We start from the raw sequence: 19,714 nt of genomic DNA on the forward strand, positions 1-19,714 counted from the left end.
GATGGGCAGCAAGGAGCCATTTGTTGTCTCCCCAAATGGGGATAGGGTGGCTCTTTGCTGCCTCAGTTGGCTTCACTCTCCCCAGCTCCTTGCATCCATGGCAGTATCTTGCCAAGCTGGCTAATGCTGGGGCAGGTGCAGCACTTTCCAGGGTCTAGCTGGCTGGCCTGCTGATGCCTGGGAAGGGTGCACAGGATGTGTCCTTTATTCTTGCCCTGCAGGGTATTCCTGGCACTGTGTGATAATGCAAAAGACCGAGGAACCATTGTGGCTCAAGGTGGTGGCAAGGTAATTGGTGGCATAAGGTTCTTGCCATCCTAGAAGGTGATCCACTTGGGAGGAGCACTGTGTGTGTATGTGTGTGCGTGCGCACGTGTGCGCGTGAGTGTGTGTGTGCTCTTTACCTGGTCCAAAAATAAAATATGCATACCCCAACCCAACCTCCTGGAACATTGTCATTCAAGTATCCATCCTGTCCGTGCTTATGGTCCCAAACCACTTCTTCCTGATTTTATGGTGTGTCATGGGATTTACTGTGGAATCCCGTTCACCATCCTTGCTATGGGAAGGAAGCAATGTACAGATACACAGACCATGGATGTTGTTGTAGAAGACTTGTCTTTGAGTCCTTGCTAGTCCCCTTTTTAGCTGTATAACCTTGGGCAAATGACTCAATCTCCCTGAGCCACAGTTTCCTCATCTGTAAAATGGGAGGGGATCACACACGCACTCTGTATAATGTCAGGATTATAGAATAATACACTTAAAGGATTGTAGAATATAAACTTAAAGTATTGGCTTATAGTAGATGCTCAATAAGTTGCTGCTGTTATGATTAGGCTTGACTTAGTCCAGAAGTAAAAAGTCAGCATGTTGATTTATTTATTTTTCCAAAAACAAATAATGTGGATGGAGAATGTGGACAAAGACATCAAAATGTGCTGGGAGGCAGGGGGAGCAAATCCATGGTTACGTATTTAATCATTTTCTGTGATGCTCAAGGGTTTCGCTTATATTGTAGAGTCTTCCTGAACTTCTTTTGTTTTAAGTTTATTTTGAGAGAGAGAGAGAGAGAGAGAGAGAGAGAGAGAGAGAAGCAGAGAGAGAGAGAGAGAGAGAGAGAGAATCCCAAGCAGAATCCACGCTGTCAGTGTGGCTTCATGAGATCATGACCTGAGCCGAGATCAAGAGTCAGACACTTAACTGACTGAGCCACCCAGGCAGCCTTAGTCTTCCTGAACTTCTAATGGAATAGGCAGACAGCAGCTAGAGGGGGAGGATGGGGAGAGAGGCCTCTGGATCTCTGTGACCAAGGAGTGATGGTGCCCTCTCTTGCAGGCGCTGCTTCCCCTGGCTTTGGAGGGCACAGACGTGGGCAAGGTGAAGGCAGCCCACGCCTTGGCAAAGATCGCTGCCGTGTCCAATCCAGACATCGCCTTCCCAGGGGAGCGGGTGGGTGCCGTGCCAGGGATATGAGGTGGGAGGGTGGGATGGGGCAATGGGAGGAGTCTCCTTTGCTCCTTGGGGATTTCCCCTCATCACCCTGCCCCGGGCCTGGGAGGGGCATGGTGCCATCACAGAGAGGACAATGCGTTGGAGGTGGCTGGCTCTGCCTTGGACTAACAGGACTGTCCTCTTGGAAGCTCTCTTATCTCATCTGCAAAGTAAGGGAAATAATCTTTCCTCTCAAGGTCATTGTGAAGGCTGAGTCAGACAGTGGGTGGGCAAGGAATTTGGAAATTCCAAATCTATTGATGTTTGGGTCTGGGGTACTCACTCCTTGTCCCCTCCACACAGGTGTATGAGGTGGTGCGGCCCCTCGTGAGTCTCCTGGACACACAGAGGGATGGGCTCCAGAACTACGAGGCTCTCCTGGGCCTCACCAATCTGTCTGGGCGGAGTGACAAACTCCGGTGAGTGGGGTAGGGAGGGAGCAGAGGGGAGAGATGTGCCTCGTGCAGGGTTTGGTGGAAATTTTCTGTACACACCCTGTGTGCTTTCCTCTGAGGACAAGATTGAAGGCAATGGGTAGAAACCACAATGGGAGGGTTTTGAATTAGCACACAGTGCATGTAGGAAGGCAAAGTATATTATTTCTTTCTGATGGAAATAGTAAAAAAAATATATCCAGGTGGATTGATGGGGATAAAGCAGATTCCTTCTTGGGAGCCAAGGGATGGTGGAGAATATTGGGTTGAGATTCTTTCAGTTGGTTGCAAGTGGCAGAAAACTCCACTCAGAGTGGTTTAAGCATAGAAGGAATTTAATGACTCATGTAAATAAAAAGTCTGGGGTGACCAGAGGCAGGTGCAGCTTGATGCAGGGGTTACAAAGCTTCCCCACCTCCCTACTTTCTTTTCTTTGCTTTCCCTACTACCTCCCACGTTCCTACTTCTGTCCACTTCTGCCTGTGTTGTAATTGTCAAAGGGACTCTTCCCCTCAATCATGATCACAAGGGTTGCTCCAGACCTCACATCTTCTTGGCTTCACAGCCAGCAGGAGAGAGAGAGAGACAAAGAATCTCTCTTCTGCAGCAATAATACAGAAGAATCTCCAACCTGGTGACATGTTCACCCCAGACCCTATTGCTATGGCCTGGATGTTATACTATCATTTAGTTTATGCCCTTTGGTGCCTCTCCTGGAGCTGATGGTGGGCTTGATGTCATCCAAACTCTGCTGAGGATGTGGGAGGGAACCACCAGCAGGGGGAATGGCCCTTGGATGGCCAAAAACTCCAAATGCTTACTACAGAGGACTCAGTGGCCTCCTTTCCTCCACCTCTCAAATCCTAGGCAGAAGATCTTTAAGGAGAAGGCCTTGCCAGACATTGAGAATTACATGTTTGAGAATCATGACCAGCTGAGGCAGGCAGCCACTGAATGCATGTGCAACATGGTGTTGAACAAGGAGGTGAGCTGGGTTCAGTATGGGGATGGGGCATGAGAACCCAGGAGCCCCTGGATCTCTCCAAGATTGCAGCACCCTTCCCTGTAGGGACTCTGAGAGGAATATATGCACCGAGGGAGCAAAGAAAAACAAATTAGTATTATTCCTAGCCAGGGCTTTGACCCCACAACTTGGGCCAGCCAAGGTGGAAGGTACCATTTCCCTAAGTCATTTATATCAGAATAATCTCATAACAGAGAAGAATATAAGACCAGGGCCTCTTAGAGATCAAAAGAGGCTAGACCGCTTACATTTATCGAAGCTCCACATATATTTTTAAAAAATGAGGAAAAACTAACACAGTTATACAAACAACTTTAGAATATTTTAAATGTTAACAATTTAATGAGCTATTGTTTCTGTGGAAACTGCAATGCACTATAACTGTGTTCTTCACAAAGTAATTACAAGATTTATAAAAACAAAATGAATTCAGAACATGCCAATGGCTTCATGGTCCAGTAATGAGATAAATTATAACCATATGGTAAGTGAATGTTTTCTTCCCATCCTGCCAGAGTATGGCTATGCCTGTAGGTATAACCTATCAGAGGTAACAGTAGGGCCCAAATCTGAGGCCCTTCATGAGGGCCAGGCCAAGTGTGAGACCCCTCTGTTTTCTCTTGATTCTTAACTCAGGTCTTGGATCTTCCCACTGGTATACTAGGAAAACCCCAAACCACAAAGGCCTATTGAAGTAAAAAATAAATTTAAAAAGAAGCTAAACTAGATGCACCAGGGAGCTGGCCTAAGGTTGGCCTGGAGGGCTGGCAGCCATGTGGGAGAAAAGAGTGTATCCAAAGAAAGTGGGGGGAAGGAGAGTGGGGGAGAAGAAGTAAGCTTCCCCTGGGAACATCAGCTGCTATGACACCCCAAAATCAAAATATACAATGGTCCTACCAGTAGAGAAATTCATTTCTCACTCACTTCATTTCTTGCTCACATCTGGATCCGCTGGCTTGCTTCCAAGCAATGACTTGGGATCCAGGCTTCTTCAACCATCAGGAACTAGACCCCAACTGAAAAAGAACTGTCTCCTTCTCTGCCACTCTGGGAGTGGTCTCTATTTGAATGGGGAGAGAGACCAGGGGAAAGGCACCTATGGTACTCCACCATGGTGGCCCCAAGTGACACATATCACTACCTCTCATGTTCCATGATGAGCACTGGCTTATGGCCACTTCTGCATGTCAGAGGTGGGAAATATATCTGCTTTCCAATCACTGCTGTGCACCATGAGAGAAGACTGCAGTGACCATCTCTGCCATACTCTCGCCTCTGAGAACCTCTGCCCCAGCTTCAGGGAGATGCAGGTGGAGGGTCATAACCTTATAACCTGGGCAGCTGTGACTGATCTTAGACCCCATTCAGAGCTCCACTTCTAGGAAACCTGACCCAACAAAGTGCCCTTAAATTTGACCAACTAGATTTCACTGTGGAGCAGAAGGTGGGGGGCCAGTGAGCTCTGACACATGTCAGGGCCCTGGGCCCCAGGAGGCTCTTCTGGCTTTAGGGCCCTTAGGAAGCTCATCCTTCACCCATTGAATGGTACAGCAGTTCTTGCTCTGTCCCCTGCTCTTGCTAAGCCCCTGTACCTTCTGGGACTGCAAAGCCATTTTATGGCAGACCCCGAAGGCCCATCTGTTGTGGGAGAAACATTCCAGGCTTCCCCAAAGGGAAGTAAAACATGACTCTTTGGGCAACACTTGCCATTCAGGAGCCTGTGCCCTTTCCCCTGATGAGGATAGCCAAGTGCAAACAGAGATGATGGCACACACTCTATTGGGAAATCCCTTAGTCTTTTTAGCCTTTTAGCTGGAGGAGTTTATAGCCCCTTTCTCCAGTTAATCAGAGAAGACGTCCTGGGGGAGGTGGCATGGGTGAGCTGCTCAAAGGAAAGCTCCAAAGGATCTTAGGTCAGAGACCATGGCTTCCAATTACTTTTTCCCTCTCCAAGTTGGCAGGCGGGGGCATTTTTTCTCTGAGCTCTGTATCTGCCTCCCATAGGTACAGGAGAGGTTCCTGGCTGATGGGAATGACCGGCTGAAGCTGGTGGTGCTGCTCTGTGGGGAGGATGATGAGAAGGTGCAGAACGCAGCCTCAGGGGCACTGGCCATGCTGACAGCAGCACATAAGAAACTGTGCCTCAAGATGACCCAAGTGGTGAGAGTGGGCCCTGGGGGTGGGAAGGGGACTGCCTCGTGTAGTCCCCTGTGGGGTGGCCAGCCTCTGTGGTAACACTTCCCAGGCCCCTGGGTACCTGTTCCTACCACCGAAGAAGGGACATCTACACCGTCTGGCCCCCTACATCCATTGCTGGGACTCCCAGATGCACTAACTCAGGTCCCTCCCACCGTACCTTCACCCACTACCTTTGGTGGTGCTTACAGCTCATTATTTCAGAATGATTGCAGATGACCACAACACTAACTACTGCTGGGGAGCTCCTGAGCTCCCTAAGAGGAGCATGGATGTGGTAGGGGTGCCACAGGGAGCTCGTGGCTTAGCAAAGAGCACATTCTCTCACGTGAACGCAGTGATCAGATCCTTTGGTGTGACTGTGGCCATCTCAGCAAAGTGGTATATGCACAGTCGCAAACATGGCCATGCGAGGTGCAAATGTCTTTATCCCACCAAACAGAACCTAGTTTGTACGTATCATCTCCACTGAAGGCAAAAACTGTAAACATCTCAGTTCAAATGTACTCAAGTCTCTTTTAGACAGTCAGTTTAGGTGTGTGTGTGTGTGTGTGTGTGTGTGTGTGTGTGTGTGTGTGTGTGTGTGTGTGTGTGTGTGTGTGTGTGTGTGTGTGTGTGTGTGTGTGTGTGTATGTGTGCGCGCACACGAGTGTGTGCGCGTCCATGTTCCACAGGTGCTAAGGCTGCCTGGCACCAGGGAAGGGTCTCTTTCCTGGATAGAGCTCATCCTGGTTGGTCCTTGGGCTTTAGCATTTCCCTGTAAGGCATTTCTCAGAACTGAGAGGTGTGTGAGTTAACTGGAGGGCTGGTTAAAACACTCTCCCTAGATGGGGTGCCCTGGGTAGCTCATTCAGTTGAATGTCCAACTTTGACTCAGGTCATGATCTCACGCTTTGTGAGTTCAAGCCCCACATTGGGCTCTGTGCTGACAGCTCGGAGCCTGGAGCCTGCTTCAGATTCTGTGTCTCCCTCTGTCTTACTCTGAGCTTTCTCAGAGCTCACACTCCATCTCTCTCTCTCTCTCTCTCTCTCTCTCTCTCAAAAATAAATAAACATTAAAAAATAAAACACTGTCCCTAGATATTCCAAATCAGTAGGTGATAGGTGGGGTACTCCTGGCCTGAGGACCACTCTTTGAAACCACTGCCCCAGGTGGCCACTGCTGAAGTAACTAGCTTCACTAGTAACACAACTTCTGTCAACAAGCTCCCACAGGGCGCTTTGTGACTCTCCTGCTTACCATGGTGCAGACACTCCTCTAAATGTTTACATTGATTAAGTTCTTCCATCCTTCCAACAGCCCTGTGTGGTGGCTATGGTTATTATTATCCCCATTAATTGGTGAGGAACACTGAATGCAGAAAAGTAACTCGCTCAAGGTCAAACCACCAGGTAGTTGGGAAGGGATTGGAATCCTTCAAGATTGCTGACCCTCTCCTAGCCACTTCTTCCTTCTTCCTGAGGGGCTCTGAAATCTTGGCTACATTTCTGTGCCCAGGGAGCAGTGGCACTGGACCTGTTATCAGTTATTCATCAGCATTCACCCTTCCCTTGAACTCTACCACAGCTAGCTGAATTTTCATTTCCTTATCTTGTGGTAGGAGACTTGGTGCAGAGTTTACAAAAGTCTGTTTAGAGGCTGAAAAGCCAATAATTAGTTTTTTCTTCTCCTCTGTGCCTATCCCCCCATCTGAGAGTGGTGCCTGTGGGAAGCTGTCCCCATTGACAAATGGAGGGTCAGGTAGTAGGTATATGTGGAAGCAAAGGGGAAATCCTCCTTATTGAGCTCTTATTATGCTCCAACCACCATGCACCAAGCCCATATCACTGCATCATAACAATGTGAAGAAGTAGGTATACTAGATGACAGAATGGCTCTTGAGACTTGGAGAGGTTCAAAACTTATCTAAGGTTATATTTGGTTAAGTGGTTGATCTGGGACATGAACAGTGGTCAGACTCCAAAACCCATACCAATAAGTATTCTATTCTGCTGCTCGTGTATGTCTGTTGAATGCTGTAAAACTCAAGCCTCCTGATTCTATTCTTAGCTCCAACTCTATCTCCTGGGGTGATCAGAATGGTCTGGAGTCCTGTCTTTCCCATGCACAGTTGTTGGGTTGCTTCATAATCGGGAATGGAAGAGAGAGATGGAGGAGGGACGAAGGAGAGTCTGGTGGAGTGCAAGCCAAGGGCGTACCTGGAATTCATATCTCTCAGGGCACCTGGGTTGGCAAGAAGCAGGTATTGCCCATGTACTCAAGGCTAGAATTTTCGGAACACTCTCCATTCCCATTCTAATTAGGCATGCAGTGGGCCTGTCTCTTTGCTTCTCCAGATGCTTAAAAAAATAAATGGATGGGTGGATGTTTATTCTCTACTATTTCCAGATGTGTGACCATAGCTAAGTTACTTCCTCTCCATAGACCTCAGCTCCTCCACTTGTAAAATGAAATGGATTGGACTATGTCAAGTTCCTTCTAATTTTCTGATTCTTGTCCTGAACCTGGTAGGGAGATGGGCATCACCCAGCTAGTTCCAGGGGGTTCAGGTAGGCATAAGCTGAGTCCCATACAGATAACCAGATATGTGCTTGTCCTTTCAGAGCCCAAATCTAGGCCTTACCAGTGCCTTCTGTTTATCTTATCCCAAATATCCAATCTCTGTCCATCCACTGATTTCTCCAATCCTTCTCTATCCACAATTCCCTTCCAGACAACTCAGTGGTTGGAGATCCTCCAGAGGCTTTGCCTGCACGATCGGCTGTCAATCCAACATCGGGGCCTGGTCATTGCCTACAACCTGCTGGCAGCAGATGCTGAGCTGGCCAAGAAGCTGGTAGAGAGTGAGCTGCTGGAGATCCTGACTGTAGTGGGCAAACAAGAGCCAGATGAGAAGAAGGCAGAAGTGGTTCAGACAGCCCGGGAATGTCTCATCAAGTGCATGGATTATGGCTTCATTAAACCAGTATCTTAGACAGGGGTCCACAGGGCTGCTGGGGCTGCTTCTGTACTATGAAGAGTCCTAAGCTGGGAACTCCTGGGGTGTCAGTTCATCTAGGGATCATAGCAGTGACAATGAAGTCTTCATATGAAAGAAAGACTTGACTGTTTGTTGAGTTGTCAATCTTCCTCTTTTCCCTGGGAAAGTTTGGATGTTTCACTGGCTCTCTTGCTCCCTGTCCTTTAAATCTGTCATGTTCCAGAAATTCCTAGAATAATTTTCATCAGTGATTTGGAAGACAAGTTGGATAATTCTTTCTGTATCCATTACCAAGGCCAGGATAATGGGCTGAATCCTTTGTATTTTGGAAAATATATTGTGTGGTAAGGTAGGACCTAATGGGTGTGTGAATATAAAGGTTTAGTGCTGATCTATCTGGAAGTTGAACTGTGCTGGTTTTCATAGCCCATCTCCCATACTGTTTGAGTAAGACTGCCTAGAACTGCATGTTATAGCTGCAGGGCCCACCCCCATGCCCATTCCCATCACTCAACTGTGATGGAAATACAGTTTATGTTCAACAGCGTGACATGCTTTTTGCAGTTTGCTTGGGAAAACCATCCACGCAAGATGGGCATAATGGGTACAAAGAAGATAAATTCAGAGTACTTTAAAAAAAGAAAGTTGATTGGCTCATGTAGCTTGTTTATCCAGGAAAAGTTTGACATGGTTAGATCCAGGGTTTAAATGTTGTCACCACATTACTTTCTGTGCAGGTATCTTTCTGTCTCTCATACTCCCTCCACCCATATTTTGGCTTTAATTTTCTCTAGGTTGACCTTATTTTCTGGTAGGCTCTCTCCATGTGGTAGAAAACATACTCCCAGAAGCTCCAGACTTAATTATTATAGTTCATAATTATGGGGGAGAAGAGAGACGACCATTCTCAATGACCCAGCAAAATTCCCAGGGATGACTGTAATATGTCTAGCATGCATCATGTTTCCATTTATTGCATTAACAGAAGAGAGAAGAAAAATAATATGATTATCTGAATAGATGCAGGAAAAACATTTGATAAAATTAAACAATTCATGATAAAAATTTTCAATTAACTAAAAGAGACTACTTTTAGTTTATTGAAATCTGACAAATCTGACAAAGATCACAAAAACTCAACAGCCAGTGTCCTAACTCATGATCCCCGTGAAATGAAGAATGAGGCAATACCTGCTATTACCAATTCTGTTCAACCTTGTGCTGGAGGTTTTAGCTAGTGTGATAAAGCAAGAAAAGGAAATGAAAAGCATAAACATTGAAAATCAAAAAATAAAACTTTCAACTTATTCACACAGCAGGATTATACATGTATGCAATCTGAAAATATCTACAGGCAAGCTTTTAGAAATAAGTGAATTTAGATACAAGGTCAATTTACAAAAATCTATTGTGTTTCTAAATATCTGTACCAAACAATGAGAAAATTGAAATTTAAAAGATGGTGCAATTTATAATAACATAAAACACATCATGGGGCTCCTGGGTGGCTCAGTTGGCTAAGCATCCGACTTCGGCTCAGGTCATGATCTCACTGCTCATGGGTCTGAGCCCCACGTTGGGCTCTGTGCTGACAACTCAGCCTTCAGCCTGCTTCAGATTCTGTGTCTCCTTCTCTGTCTACCCCTCCCCCTTCACTCTGTCCCTCTCTCTCAAAAATAAATAAACATTAAAAAAATTTTTTTAAACCACATCAGATGCCTAGGAATAAATTATGGGAAAGATTTTGAAGGACTCTGCAGAAAACTTTAAAATATTATTGAGAGAAATAAAAGAAAAGCAACCTATGAGATAAATTACCATGATCATGGATCAGCTGATGCAACATTATAGAAATGCAAATTCTCCCCAAATTGATATATACCTATTAGTATCTGTGAAATACCAATCAAGCTTTGAGACTTTTGAGGAATAGACACTGATAGTTTTATCAGTGTCTCACATATATATATGCACATACACATAAATTTTTTTTNTTCTTCACTGGGTTGTTTGTGTTTCGGGCGCACATACACATAAATTTATCTTGAATAAGAATAAAGTTGGAGCAAACTACTTGAACAGATACTTCATAAAAGAGGCCAATATGTATATGGAAAGATAATCTTACCAGTCATCAGGGAAATTGAAAATAAAATTATTATGAGAAGCCTCAGTAGACACATCAGAATGGCTAATATTTAAAACACTGACAGGGGCTAATATTTAAAACATCTGAATGGCTCAATCAGAAGAGCAACTCTTGATTTCTGGGTTGTGGTTTGAGTCCCACCTTGGATGTAGAGATTACTTAAATAAATAAATAAACTTTTAAAAATGTTTTTAAAATCACTGGCAAAATCAAATGTCGGTGAAAATGTAGAATAACGGGAACTCCTATCCATTGTGGGTGGGCATGCAAATTGCTACAGCCAATTAATAAAATGTATTTGACAGTATCCTGTAAAAGTGGTTGACAGTATCCACTAAAAGCACAAGCATAGTCAGCATCTCTGATGTATACAGCCAACAAAAATATGTGCACCAAGAAAACATGTATAACAATGAGAGAACACTTTTCATCATAGACCTCTAAGTATAAATAACTCCAATGTCCATAGAAAATGGATAAATCAAAACCACAATGAGATACTACTTCACACCTGGTGGAATAGCTGAAATCAAGAAGACAAGATACAAGTGTGGATGAGCATGTAGAGAAAAAGGAACACTCATGCACTGTTGATGGGAATGCAAACTCGTGCATCCACTGTGGGAAACAGTGTGAGGTTCCTCAAAAAAGTTAAAAATAGAACTACCTGGTGATCCAGCAATCACTCTACTGGGTATGTATCCAAAGACTACAAAAACACTAAGCCAAAAGGATACACGCACCCTTTTTTGTAGTGCATGAAGTGAAGTATTATTTACAATAGTCAAATTATGGAAGCAGCCAAAGTGTCCATCGATAGATAAGTGGATAAAGAAGATGTGGCATATATACAATGGAATATTACTCAGCCATAAAGAAGAATGAAATCTTGCCATTTGTATGACCTGGATGGAGCTAGAGAGCATAATGCTAAGTGAAATAAGTTAATTAGAGAAAGACAAAATCTGTATGATTTTACTCATATATGGAATTTAAGAAACAAAACAAACAAGCAAAGGAAAAGAGAGAGAAATAGGCTCTTAACTATAGATAACTGATGGTTACAAGAGGGGAGGTGGAGAGGAGCATTGGCGATATCGGTGATGGGGACTAAGGAGTGCACCTGCCATGATGTGCTGTGCACTGGGTGTTGTATGGAGGTGTGAATCACTATACTGTACACCTAAAACTAATGTAAAACTGTATGTTAACTACACTGGAATTAAAAACAAATTAAAATTAAAAAAATAAAAATGCAAATTTAAGTCAAAAGGATCCAGAAAATGATGGAAAGGGGGACAGAGAATAGATGGGAAAATAGAAAAAAAATAGCAATAGAGAAAACATAACAATAATCACATTAAAATCATCTAGAAAGCGGTGAAGGATAGAGGGCATTCTTCTATACTTCTCTGCACTTCCTTTGCAACTTTTTAACGAATCTCTAAGTGTTTGAAAATAAAAAGTTTTAAAGAACTTTAAAAAGTTAATTTAAGCATTTCAATTAAAAGGCAAAGGTTGTCAGATTTATTTAAAAACAACAGAATGAAAATAAAAATACAACATACCCATGTCTTGTTGCTCTGAATATTGCTCCAGAGAAATCAGAAGCCAAACTGACCATTCACATAGACAACTGGATATTTCTGCTCTGATTGTTAAGAAATCTTTCAGTCTGAGGATTTATTTTAGAAAAATTTCCCATATTATATCTTAGAACATTTTCACTGTTCCATTTATTGATTTCTCTACTCCACATCCCTGTGGAGTAGAGTCATCTACTCAAGACTTCTCCATGTCAGGAACTGGGTTTTCAATTTCTTGTTGCTTCTAATTTATTTTTTATTTTGTATTGTTTCAGAGTCTGTTTCCTTTTTTTTTTTTAATTTTAAATGTTTTATTTATTTTTGAGAGAGAGAGATAGAGACAGCATGAGCAGGGGAGGGTCAGAGAGAGAGGGAGACACAGAATGTGAAGAGAAGCTCCAGCCTCTGAGCTAGGTGTCAGCACAGAGCCCGATGCGGGGCTTGAGCCCACAAACCGTGAGATCATGACCTGAGCTGAAGTCGGACGCTTAATCGACTGAGCCACCCAGGCACCCCTCACAATCTGTTTCCTTAGCAAGATCCCTCTTCATGTCTTTTGCTGCTTTCTCACTTTGTCTTTCAAGGCTTGTTTTATTGACTTTATGGACTTTCCAAACTCGTCCATAGCAATAGCCTTTGAGAAACTAGCTGAAATCCTAAAGACTCTGCAGAACAAAGATATTGTATATTTAGTTTATCATTTCATTGGCTATTGAATTAAATGAAAAGCAAAATGTAACTGTTGAGTCCAGTACATTCATCTTCTTAGGGGCCCTTTTATTTTATTTTATTATTTTTTTAGGGGCCCTTTTATTTTAAAATTAAGAAATAAAATACAACATGTCTCCCCAGGGAATTGTGGGAATCTTATCTTCATGCAGTAACCTAAGCTCTACTTAAGCAGAGCTAAGTAGACGAGATTCCAAATAACCAAAAGTCACATAAAATGTTTTCAAAGATAGTGATCAAATTACTAACACCACTAACAGAATAAAATGTAAAAGAATAAGGATGTCTGGTTGGCTCAGCCAGTTAAGTGGCAGAGTTCAGCTCAGGTCATGATCTCACAGTTCATGAATTCAAGCCCCACATCGGGCTCTGTGCTGACAGTTCAGAGCCTGGAGCCTGCTTCGACTTCTGTGTCTCCCTCTCTCTGTGCCCCTCCCCTGCTCTCTCCCTCCCTCTCTCTCTCTCTCTCAAAAATAAACATTAAAATTTTTTTAATGGAAAAGAATCATGTAATGTGGTTTGTAAAAAATTATAATTTGTACTTTCTGATCTAATATTTTTAAATATTCCACAACCATCCCTGACCCATAAAAGGCCAGACACATGACCCCTCTCCATCCTTCATATTCTCCTAGTACATGATACTCAAATATTTCTGCACCATTGCTGTACTAAAACTAATGAAAATATTAAAAAATAGTCAAGATATCTGAGTCTACCTGGGACATGTGGCTCAAATATCTTATTGTGACTCCTTCCCTCACTGAGTACTTCCCCAACCACCATGAATAACCAGCTCCTCCCTCTACTGCCTACATGTACACACACACACACAAACACACACGTACACACATACACAAACACACAAAATCTCTGCATCTCAGGACCCTCTAATTACTGTTCTAATGTCCCTTATTACTATCTGAAAATTATTTTTCTATGTTGATTTATTTATTTTGAGAGAGAGAGAACAAGAAAGGGAACAAGAGAGAAAGTGAGCATGGGGTACGGGCAGAGAGCTAAAGGGAGAAAGAGAATACCAAGCAGGCTCTGTGCTGTCATTTTGGACCCTGACAGGGTGGGGAGGGGCTCCATCTCACAAACCATGAGATCATGACCTGAGTTGAACTCAAGAGTTGGAGGCCTAACTGAGTCAAGCAGGTGACTCTATCTGAAGTTTCTTGTACTTGTATTTGTTTACTTGTCTGTGAGTTACCTCTGCCCCAAAGAAGACATCTTGTCTGCCTTGTTTGCTACCCTACCCCTGATCCCCAGCATCTAGGAAAATACATGGCTCAGAGTGAGTGCTCATCAAATACTCAATAATTAAATGTTTTGCTGATCAAATAGTTTCATAGTTAAGTAGAGATGAGAGCTATCTATTTGTTTCTTAGCCTGGGATCGTCCTGTCAATTAGAAACCTTCAAAATATAGAGATGTTTCTTTGCCCTGGAAGCCAGACAGAGCATAAGATTGTGGGAAATAGCTGGCTCAGCCGTCAGGTTGAACCCAAAGACGATGTTTCTTTCCAGGCCTGAAAATCGACGGACACTGTCCAACACTATGTGATTGCCCATGATATCTGATGCATCTTTGATCTGTACTAACAAATCAGATTCCTTATCGAGCTCAGATATTCTTCTTTTCCTCATTGCTCTTAGAAGCTTATCTTTATATATTTCCACTTCACTTGCTATGCTGCAAAGCACGGCAATGTCCTTGGGTGAATAACCATTCCTCAAGAGAATGTGGCATTTGTTTGCTACTTGGACGACCATATCTTCCAAGTCCAAGGACTCTATAATCTGCACATTGCCCGGAATACCCTGAGCCCATTCACCTTCATGAACCATCTCCAGGGGTCCAGAGGGGACGTTGCGTGGAGGATTTTCTCTGACTTTCTGCATTACTTCTTGTAGGTAGTTGGCTATTGGATCTGCATTACGGATCACTCTGGTGAGCTCTTCTCTTGGATACTGGGCTGTGAGAACAGGGAGGCCACTGGTGCTCAAGTGGGTAGTCTGAAAGTAGTCTAGAAAGATCCAGAGAATTCCTGGGCAATCTTTTTCTCTCTGAGTGATGTTTTTTGCCTTCTCATACCACTCTCCATCTTCATCGCGAAAATTCTGAGCTTCGTCAATGATGATGTGCTGAATCTTTTTGAAGTCATTTTGCATGAAGGCTTTCCGGGTCACTGCCTGGCAGATTTGTCTCTGGCTGAAAATGTAGAGAAACACAGTCAAGTTATCCCATTCAAACAAAGGAAGCCAATTCTACCCTTAAACTCTTCTGGACCTAGTCGATACAATACGACTTTCCCCATGTGAACTTAAAGCCAAACCAGTCAAAGTTATTGAAATAAAGAAAATGAATATAGTTAGGCTGCATACCTCACAAAATTCTTCAGAGGTTGATTTTCACAGATGTAAAGAATATCATCTGGTTGACAGCGAAACACATTCCTGATCTTCTCCATTATCCTAAGAGCCAGGATGGTCTTCCCTGATCCAGGTAAGCCATGAACAAACAGCTCTCTGGTCTCGCGAATGTTCGTTGAAAGCAACTCATACTGTTTCTCTGTGAGTAGGCTCAAAACCTCAGAGCCCAGCTCTTCACTTAAGAAAGAGCGGAATCCAAGCAAGACTATCACAAGGGAACGTAACAGAGCTTCCATGTGCTGGATAGTCATAAGGTTATAGGACTCAGGGTAAATTTGCAAATCCGAATCATGAAGAGTCGTTGCTGTATTATCAGGATTCAGCAGGAAGATGAAGGGAGTGATGCACAATTTCCCAGTGTAGCCACCTGTGTTCACCAGCTTCTGCTTTAAGGTACGGGCGACCATCCTAGAATAGCCCTTCCAGCTTGCATCCCACTCACTGAGAATGGTGTAGAGGAGTGGGATGTTGTTCTGGGAAAGGAGAAGAGCATCGCAGATGACTCCCTGCTTCTCTGGCAGACCCAAGTCCACAGCCCAGCTTCGAGAGAATATCAATATTCCTTGAGAGAAAGGGCGCATTTCCTTATTGATTAAGTTTCTGAGTCCTCTGTGTGTTGAGAACAGCTCCTTATAAAGACTTTCTGGTGTATACACCACCCTGTTTGGTAATACTAAACAGGAAAAGAATTGGAATAAATTGGAGACTCCCCAGACAAGCTAGAATCATCATTACACGTAATAGATTCAATCCACATTTGGACCCAAACGTGTGTCAGAACGAGGATGCATTAGTAATAAGAGAGATAAAACAATTGCCAGTCCAATGGAGATGATAAGTAACTGGCATAACAGAGACAAACAATAATTATACAAAGTGGTTAATGCAATGGGCAAGAAGTGCATAGAGCATGATGCAATCAACAAGGAGAGGTAGCCCTCAGGAGAAAAGAAAATGTGAAAGTCTTTCTGAAGAAGGAGATATCAGAGCTGCTTCTTAAGGGATGGCTGTGAGTTAGCCCTCTGAAGGATCCAAGAAATTAGAGATAGGCGAAAGGGACTCATGAGTAACGCACGAGACAAGAAACAGCAAGGGCCATGCAAGCACCTCCAAGAAGTTTTTTGCTGTGATGTCTAAAGTGAAAGTCACAAAGGAGGAAATGAGGATGGAGAAAAAGGCATTATGGTGCCATCCCAGCACCTGCAAGACTGACTAAGGTTAACAATACTGTGTAATATACCTGAAAGTTGGTAAATGTCCTCAACACACACACACACACACGCATGCACGCACGCACTATTTATGTGAAGTGATGGAAAAGTTAGCTAAGTTTATTGTGGTCATCATTTTGTAATTATACACAGGTATGAAAAAAAATCATGCTGGGGGCGCTCAGGTGGTGGAGCATGCAACTCTTGATCTTGGGGATGTGAGTTTGACCCCCATGTGGGGTGTAGAGATTACTTTAAAAATTAATTTTTTAAAAATTTTTATGGCTTTATCTTATTTTGAGAGACAAAGAGAGAGCTAGGGAGGGGCAGAGAGAGAGAGAGAGAGAGACAGAATCTGAAGCAGGCTCCAGACTCTGAGCTGTCAGCACAGAGCCTGACGCAGTGCTGGAACCCACGGACTGTGAGATCGCGACCTGAGCCAAAGTCAGACATTTAACCGACTGAGCCACCCAGGTGCCCCTAAAAAATGAAAGTTTTTTTTTTTTAAACAGAAAAGAACATGCTGTACACCTTATATACATGATGTTATATGCCAGTTATGACTCCATAAATCTGAAGAAAGCCACCTGTCAAATGTTATGAATTATGTGAGGTGTCCTACATGACATTCTGTGAAAGGCAAAATTATAGGGATGGAAAATAGATCAATGGCTGCTAAGGGTTAGGGAATGGAGAACTTTGACCACAAAGGGGCAGAACGAAGGGGTCTTTTTTGAGTGATGAAATTTTTCTGTATCTTTACTCTGGCAGTGGTTACATGAATCAATACCTTTAAAAGTCCTTAGAATTCTTTAACAAAAAGCCCTTTTTATATATGTGAATTTTAAAAATTAATAGTTATAAGTGCTAAAAAGAGAGTTGGCTGTTTTATATGTATAAAAAGGGTTCTTAAAACTTTTGGCATCACAAGCCCAAATTGGGACTCTAATCAAATCTATGAACTTCTCCCCAGAAAACTAACATACACAAAATTTGAATTTTAAATTCAGGGTAGAAGGAAGAGACAAGGATGAATCCAGATTTCTGTGATTGGCTGGGTGTAGGATGGAGTATCCAAATTACAGAGACAATGTGAAAGAAATGGCAGAAAAAGAATACTTACTACAGATTCACATGCAGAATATACAGAACAAATAGAAGATTGTCAGAATGGAAGACTGGTTCTGGAAATCCTCAGTTTGGGGTACTGTGGTACATCGAGTATCCAGCAAGTAACTTGGATACACCAGTACCATTTGTCTGGACTCAGACAAATACTAAAGCTATTTTCTATACAAGTGGACTGAACTAAAGACTCCTTCTCCTATTTTAATTTAATATCATTTTGGAATTATTGACCAGTGATTTCAACCGAGTAAAGAGATAACATATAAATATAGGAAAGATTAGTGCAAAACTATCTTTGTTTTTGCATTAATAAGATTATTAAGTAAAATGTTTGGAAATGGTATAATGTATATTTTAAAGCTAATGCCAGCAATTCACAATCAGAAATTATTATCATATAAAGATCTCCTTCTAGTAATAAATTAAAAAATGTTTAATTCTAGTGTAGTGAGCATATAGTGTTTCACTGGTTTTGGGTGTGCAATACAGTGATTTCACAATTATATACATTACTCAGTGCTCATCATGGTTAGTGACTCTTAACCCTCATCACCTATCCCACCCATCCCCCACTCCCTCTCCTCTCATAGCCACCAGTTTGTTCACTAGAGTTAAGAGTCTTTTTTTTTTTGGTTTGTGTCTTTTTTTCTTTGTTTTGTTTCTTAAGTCCACATAGGAGTGAAATCATATGGTATTTGTCTTTCTCTGGCTGACTTACTCTAGGAATAAAATGTGAGACACTGAAATAATTGAGAGATGTATCATATTTCACTGATTATAAGTGTACTTTAATACCTCTGAAATCAAGATATATCTTCTAATTTAATTGGCAATATTTTCTGTTTTAGTGGTAAATAAAATAATAATGCAATATTGTTTCCCTGGGTTTGATGAAATACAGTAAAAGAAGATTTTAATAAATGGCCAAACATCCCATGTTCACCTATGAGAAAATTCACTGTTGTAAAAATGACAATTCTTCCCAAAGTAATTTATCAATTTCATATGGTTGCCATCAAAATAGTCTCTATGTGTCCTTTTCTTTTAGGTGGAACAAAAATTATTCTAAATTCTTCTAGGAGAGAAATGCCATGATAAAACCATTTGGAAAAAGTGGATTCTGGTCTATGTTTTGAATTACAATTTGGTAACATTCACCAATATGTACAAGCAATTGTTACTACTTGCAATTTATCTTTAAGGAACACTTCAAGGTAACTTTAGAAAAAAAATGTATATTGTAGCATAGCTGGAAATAGAAAAAATTAGTTGTTATACAAAATTGCATCAAAGAAAGGACTGGTTAAAGAAGTTGATAGCAGGGTAGTTGGCAAAGTTCTATTTTTTGACCTGGGTGGTGGTTACACAGGTTTCACTGCATAATAATTATTGTTTGCTAAAGTTTAAATTTATTTAAGTAATCTCTATGCCCAACATGGGGCTCGAACTCATGACCCCAAGATCAAGAGTTGCACACTCCTCTGAGCCAGCCAGGCACTCCTACCTGCATTATTATTTATTAAATTATACCTTTGTTCCTTGTACTTTCTGTATGTATATTTCACAATAAAAGCAGCTAAAATTAGTAACATCTATGTTTAGGAATACTATGAAACACTGCACAATCAATAAAAGAATTGGGCAAATATATGAGTAAGGTTATGACAAGATATACTTACTTATCACTCAGATTCAGCCTTATGCTTGCATATATTTGTAGTACACTCATTTTCACTGCTGAATAGTATTCCACTATGTGAATATACTACAATATGAATAGTAACCTAGAGCAGTCACAGGGATCTCTCCAATTTTATATATATATCCTGACACATATGTATACATTCTTCTCTAAAAAGTAGAAAAAGTTACTACCTGGTAGAGTATGCAAATGACCAACTTAGTCCAAAGGGATTAGAATAATTTAATTCATAGCAGTAATGTACAAAGATTCTGATTAGGGGGGCCAGAGTGGCTCAGTTGGTTGAGCATCCAGCTGTTGATTTCTGCATGGCTTATCATCCCAGGGTGTTGGGATTGAGCCCCGCTTTGGGCTATGTGCTGAGCATGGAGCCTTCTTGAGATTCTCTCTCTCTCCCTTGATCCTTATCCCCTCCCCACTCTTTCTGTATCTCTCTTAAAAAAAAAAAAAAGATTCTGATTCGCAGAACGTCTCCAACATCTGTTATTTCAATTAAATAGTGTAAGATGGTATCTATCTGTGGTTTTGAAGTGTGTTTCACTCATCCCGGTGGCTTGAACAGCCCTTCCTAAGTTTATTGGACATGTGTGTTTCCTTTTCAGAAAAATACATCTTTATAACCATTGTTCATTTGTCTACTAG

The 19,714-nt window shown here is 42.2% G+C and overlaps 2 protein-coding genes across 7 annotated transcripts in view; one reads left to right on the forward strand and one right to left on the reverse strand.

The window, feature by feature from the left end:
• Positions 1-8,510, forward strand: part of UNC45B (unc-45 myosin chaperone B) — a 29,089-nt gene extending 20,579 nt beyond the window's left edge. For all 3 annotated transcript variants that reach the window (XM_077749749.1, XM_077749750.1, XM_077749751.1), the window contains 6 exons: positions 222-288; positions 1,339-1,452; positions 1,798-1,913; positions 2,796-2,913; positions 4,957-5,112; positions 7,863-8,510. In XM_077749749.1, coding sequence (XP_077605875.1) covers positions 222-288; positions 1,339-1,452; positions 1,798-1,913; positions 2,796-2,913; positions 4,957-5,112; positions 7,863-8,123 — 832 coding nt within the window. In that variant the 3' untranslated portion in view covers positions 8,124-8,510. The remainder of the gene's footprint in view (positions 1-221; positions 289-1,338; positions 1,453-1,797; positions 1,914-2,795; positions 2,914-4,956; positions 5,113-7,862) is intronic.
• SLFN5 (schlafen family member 5) overlaps positions 1-19,714 on the reverse strand; it is a 47,048-nt gene that overhangs the window by 9,833 nt on the left and 17,501 nt on the right. For 3 of the 4 annotated variants that reach the window (XM_077749746.1, XM_077749744.1, XM_077749745.1), the window contains 2 exons: positions 14,984-15,704; positions 13,117-14,810 (listed from right to left, as the gene is read on the reverse strand). The exons of the other annotated variant lie outside the window; for it this stretch is intronic. In XM_077749746.1, coding sequence (XP_077605872.1) covers positions 14,003-14,810; positions 14,984-15,704 — 1,529 coding nt within the window. In that variant the 3' untranslated portion in view covers positions 13,117-14,002. Of the gene's footprint in view, positions 1-13,116; positions 14,811-14,983; positions 15,705-19,714 lie in introns of those variants that run through there. 4 annotated transcript variants of the gene reach the window in all.

Source organism: Crocuta crocuta, unplaced genomic scaffold (genome assembly GCF_008692635.1).
Source record: "Crocuta crocuta isolate KB4526 unplaced genomic scaffold, BGI_CrCroc_1.0 scaffold149, whole genome shotgun sequence".
NCBI classification, from domain to species: domain Eukaryota; kingdom Metazoa; phylum Chordata; class Mammalia; order Carnivora; family Hyaenidae; genus Crocuta; species Crocuta crocuta.